This window comes from Taurulus bubalis, assembly GCF_910589615.1.
Source record: "Taurulus bubalis genome assembly, chromosome: 16".
NCBI classification, from domain to species: Eukaryota; Metazoa; Chordata; class Actinopteri; order Perciformes; family Cottidae; genus Taurulus; species Taurulus bubalis.
This window is the reverse complement of record NC_136604.1, coordinates 14,795,812-14,801,512: the sequence shown is the minus strand read 5'-3', so window position 1 is coordinate 14,801,512 and position 5,701 is coordinate 14,795,812. Positions and strand designations below refer to the sequence as shown.

The 5,701-nt window shown below is 44.6% G+C and overlaps 1 protein-coding gene across 1 annotated transcript; it reads right to left on the bottom strand.

Moving 5' to 3' along the window:
• Positions 1 to 800: 800 nt before the first annotated feature.
• Positions 801 to 3,191, bottom strand: LOC306749235 (homeobox protein XHOX-3-like; the record flags this gene model as incomplete). Its single annotated transcript, XM_079232499.1, has 3 exons — positions 801 to 1,328; positions 1,722 to 1,957; positions 2,831 to 3,191. The coding sequence occupies 3 exons, from the start codon at positions 3,189 to 3,191 to the stop codon at positions 801 to 803; spliced, it is 1,125 nt and encodes a 374-aa protein (XP_079088625.1).
• Positions 3,192 to 5,701: the final 2,510 nt, after the last annotated feature.

Genomic DNA, 5,701 nt, shown 5'->3' with positions numbered 1-5,701 from the left:
TGAGAGGGTTTGATGGGCTTAAAGATGTGAACTTGTTTTTTTTTCTTCTTCTTTCATTTTGATTGTCCACTCTCTGCCTCTCTCCATCTTCCTCTGGGTCCTTCTCCTCCTCCTCTCCCCCTCTCGTCAAACCGTGCGGGCTGTAATCCGTTCCCCCGGCGCCTTGTTACTTTTTTGTCAGTAACGATCTCTTCCTGGTATTATCATTAATTCAACACTCAAAATTCACCGGGTCGTACATATACATCACTTACTAATTTCACTAGCATCTGCACATTTCAACCCGGAGCCGCCGCGGAGGGGCCCGGAGTGGAGAAGCTGCTTCATAATGAGACGGCCGCAGTCTGTGAACAAATCCCCTTGTTAAAAAGAGAGACGGAAAGCATCTTTCTCGCGTAACTAGCAATACATGTAGGTCGGGTTGGACGCGTAATGATAACAAAAAAAAAAGCTTAACTCAATCCGTCAAGCACATTTAAATGTCTCTAGATTTAACCCTCTCGCTCACACATCAAATTAATCTTCTAAAAAAATCAAATCTGGTTTTCTGTCCATGTCGTCATATTTCAGCCACTGTCCTGGCTCTGCAGTGGGATACATATTTGTCAGTATAGGCTAATGGGAGATCCGTTGAGCGTCAGTTGACGATCTGGCTAATTATCTCGCCCCAAGTTTAAAGATGGCTCTCACTGCTTACAGGCTACCTCCTCATGCTGTTTCAGTCCTGATCATATAATATGCTAGGTTTAAAAAGCTTATGGTAAAGGCTTAAATAGAACAAACACTGGTTTGTTTGGGTTTTATCTGGTCAGAGGCACTTCTTCCCTCTGGTCTAATGTCACAGGTGAGGGTTTGCTGAGCACTGAAGGCGTGAAAGTGACAAAAGCGTCAGTCCTGCTAGTTGGGGAGCAAGCGAAGTCCGAGCCGGAGGGCCTGGTAGCGATACCGTTGGATTGACTTGAGTGACAGGCCAGGCAGGAGCAGGGGCTTCCCCCGGGACCGAGGCCGTGGGTCGGACCCGGGTACAGGGAGGGGTGTCTGAAGGCGCACAGGAGCTCCGGCCTCTGGTACGGGTGAGACAGCATGCGGAAGCTGTCGAGTGAGCGCAGCGGGTTGGAGAAAGGGGTCGCGGCCGGAGCCGAGCCAGCACCGACACCCAGGTGGGAGTAGTAAGGTATCGGCAGGTGGGACGGGAAGGGGTAGGGCAGGTTCCCCGTGGCCGCCGCGTGGCTCATCATGTAGGTGTAGAAGGCCGGGTCAGCAGGGTGAGGCCAAGTCATGGCCAGACGCTGGCGCTTGTCTTTCATCCTGCGATTCTGAAACCACACCTTTAGGACAGAGACACAGCGAGTCAAATATTAACCAAAAACGCCCACTGATCCAAAGACAAACCACAATAACACAAGCAGATATGTAGTTCCGCTTTTACGCATGAATAAGAATTTGATTTGGAGCAGTTTTTTTTGTATTTAGTCACGGATTTTAATTCTTAACAAGCCAAATAAATCTGTACTTGCTAGTAGTGCCATCGTCAGTTGAGGGTAGGCCTAGATTTGCATGAATAGGCCTGTATGTATGTATATATATATATATATATATATATATATATATATATATATATATATATATATATATATATATATATATATATATACAAATACATGTATATGAAATATATATATATGTATATGAAATACATGTACTTTGAGACAAAGTAATACCTTGATTGTGGTTTCCGGTAGATTTAAGGCGGCCGCCAGTTCGCATCTCCGCGGCCTGGACACGTAGTTCTCCCGGTAAAATTCCTTCTCCAGCCGGCCGATCTGCTCCCGGGTGAATGCTGTCCGGTACCGGCGGATCTGATCCGCTGCGTAGGAGAGGGAGCCCGGACCCTGGGCAATGTTGCCCGGGTCGGCACCAGTCTCACTCTGGTGACCCGGAGAATCCCCATGTCGACCTGAATCAGTATGCAGAATAATTCATCAGATTTAATTAGCATACAGTTTCAAACACAGTCAGAAGATACATTTAAATGGAAGAGCATCGCATTGAAGTTATTTTCTTGATTTCAATTTCATTGTTTTGTGTTTCACTTTTATTATTAACGGCCTTCCTGACGCACAGCACCGGTCCTCATTTTGTCGAGTCTTAAACACTACCTGCTGTATATTTTTATTGTTGATATTATTTTACACAGTATATTGATATATATGTATGACCCATCATTTTTGTAGACTATAATTATAAATCATCAGGTTGCATTTGTGTAATTCGTTTCGTCATTCGTTTCGGCAAACAACAACTTCAAATATACATTTATTGATATTAATATAACTATCTGTTCAAATAATTCCGATGTAGGCTATGACATATTTTCAGCAAACATGTCTTAGGTCTTTGCACCATGAAGATGCCAGACAGACACGTTTTGCTTGTGGTTTACATACAAATATTGCATTCTTCCTTATGCAATAAGCATACATATACGGCTGATTTGCTTTAAAAGACTCATTGTCAAATTCAGAAGGGAGACGCTTGGTTATATTGTGGGTGTCACCTCCAGCCAAACACTTGACAGAACTGCTGTAAGACACCGACTGCAGTTATCTCTGTTGTTATTGAGGCTCCAGTGCATTTCGATCAGGAAATATTCAACATTTGAAATGCATTGCATATTTTTGGATACGAAAAAAAAAAATGCATTTGTTTAAACGTCCGTGCGTATCCGGACATATCTGATTGGCATAATCCACGTTGGCATTCAATCAACTTCATTTGCACAAGCACGCAGTCCCAGAAAACCCGCAGTGGCATGCAGCGCCCAGCCTACCTTTCGCTGTCGGGTAGTCCATGCTTTCAGGCGTGCAGCTGACATCAATTTCCTCATAGAAGTCTGACTCGGTGTCTGAGCTGCTGCCGTCTTTGTGGGGATGGTCACTCCGGTGTCTGTCTCCGGAGGAAGACCTGCCAACTGGCCTCATGTCGGCGCGTATATTCCTCGTTGCGCTCTCCTCCATCACCACCTCCGCTCTGCGGGAGTAGGGCGCTGCTCCGGGGCTCAGGCAGCTCCTGTGTCCGGGCTTCCCCTGCGGCTCTCTCACGGGGCTGCCGATGCCTCCCGACACGTTGGAGCCGCTCTTGCCAAGCTGACCTCCCTCTGCCAGCATCACCATCTCCTCTCTGCTTTCCATCACAAGCACGACTTGAAGAAAAACCTCGACTTCGCGGGAGAGTGCGAGCCGTGAAAACCAAGGCGATGATTTTCAGGTTGGAGGGGTGTGAGTGTATGTGTGTGTGTGCGTGTGTGTGTGTGTGTGTGTGTGTGTGTGTGTGTGTGTGTGTGTGTGTGTGTGTGTGTGTGTGTGTGTGTGTGAGTGTGTGTGTGTGTGTGTGTGTGTGTGTGTGTGTGTGTGTGTGTGTGTGTGTGTGTGTGTGTGTGTGTGTTGAGAACACGGGTGGGGGGGTTGAGTCCCAAGGAGAAGGAGAGGCTTCTGGAAAAGAGGGGATGCAATCCGGTCTGACCCTGACAGAAGAGCGCTCCAGAGTGCGCAGAGGGAGCTCTGGGAGGGATCACCATTTACCCTCTCTCTCTCTCTCTCTTTCTCCAGAGCTGTCATTCTTAATAGGCCCGTCGTCATGACAGCCCCCCCACCCCTACCCCCCTTTCCCGGTGACGACACGCATTGATTGGATATGGGTAAACAGACGGAGCAATGGCAGCGTTGAGGTTGAGGTTGGGGGTGTCCGAAGGCATCTATCTATCAATCTATCAATCTATCTATCTATCTATCTATCTATCTATCTATCTATCTATCTATCTATCTATTTATCTGACAAAAAACATACATCAAATAGATAAAATGTTTCGTTCACAATTGTATAATACAACCCAATATCCACTATAAAGAGATGTCACAGTGATTGGGTTAATTTGAAGATGCTGCAGTGCGAAGTACTATATCATGTTATTCTAATAATGCAAATATTCATATAATTAGTTATTTACATATATACCCTCATGGCCCACCCGTCCATTCTCCTCACTCTGTGCCTGTACTCCCCCTAAAGTGGAGTCAAGTAAAGTCCTCAAAGGTCAAGTCTCGCGGTCAGAGTTTAGATAAGAGGCCATTTGACATGAAGTCTTAAAAGTCAAGAGCACGGACAACACAAAGGTAGAAAGCTCAATTCATTATGGGCCTCTTAAAGAAGTTTTTTAATACCCATAATTGCATACATGTGTGAATTCTACATTCATATTGAATTTGCTTGAATAAGAAATGTCACTCACCCCCGCACATTTAAACCATCACACACACATATCACCTGCTGTGACAGTGCTTCAACAAAGAGCAGTGAGGGATGATTCGTTGCATTCTTTCAGGGTCTTAAGATAGTATTTCAGTAAAAAAAAAATGAAATGAAAACACTGAACAATGATAGTGTGATAGCTGTGGCAGGATGAACACATTACCATGCTGTGTCTTTAGGGAGCATGTATTTACTCTCCTGAGCCTAATGTGGATTTAACACACTTGTATAACATCTATGTCAATTATGCTTGATATTTACCTGCACATGTTGCAGCGCACAGAATGTCTCCTGCATATTTTAAGGTTAATGCCTCTTCCGGCTGTGATCTATCCCTTTTCTCCAACTTGCAAACTAAATAAAAAATATGTGCTCCACCTGACTATGACATGTTTAAAATACAATACGCTTTTATCCTGCATGCGTATATTATTAAGCAGTAATATGATGAAGACCTGCACCTGTTAACTTAACACATATGCCTTAAAATAATACCATAGAACTGTATTCTGTTAAGGGTTTCAAGTTGCTGTGGAAAATTACATTACATTTCAACCTGTACTTAATGCCTCAAACTGTTTTGATGACATTATGTGTAGGGCATGGTGGACTTGGACAGCAACGATCTCGTGTGGAGAGAGGTGGTCGTGTGGCGTCACAGATGAGAGAAGGAGCCAGACTGGAGCTCCAGCAGCCTTCGCTGTCCTTGTGCGCCCTCGCCTGTCCGAAAGAGGGAAGAGGCCCAGCGGCAGCGCCCCCTCCCCCCAGCCCGCCAGCTGAGGAGCTAAGGGAAATTCCTTTGGCTTTCTACCACGACTCTTTCATCTGGCCAGCAAAGGAAAAAAGTAGATCTCTCTCTCTCTCTCTCTCTCTCTCTCTCTCTCTCTCTCTCTCTCTCTCTCTCCCCCCACCCCCCTCTTCCTCTTACTCTGACGATTGGAAGTTGCTGCTTTTGTTAGTTTGGAGAAAAAAACGTATAGACCCCTGCTTTTGAAAACATAAAGAAAACCATATGCCCATATGAGAAAGTCACTTTTCTAAACGTCTACCTCTGCTATCTGGTACTTACTTAATTGTGTTGGAGGTAAACTCCACTGGCATTGTATGTTTTTGAGACAGAACCAAGCGCTCCAGCACATCGTAAGCACATTGTTGATGAAGAACCACAAACTAATGAAAATCCCCTGAAGGAACTTTTTTAGTCAAAGCGAAAACCTTTTTTCTTCAATCAGAAGGGAAAAAAGGCAAATTTAATTTGTTTCCTTTCGGTCTTTGTGTCAGACAAAAGTAGCTTAGCTCCTGTAATTTATGGACCTGCTGATTTATATTGCCTATAATTAAATTATATATACCTACATTGGAAAACGATGGTTAATCTTGTGGATTTTTAATT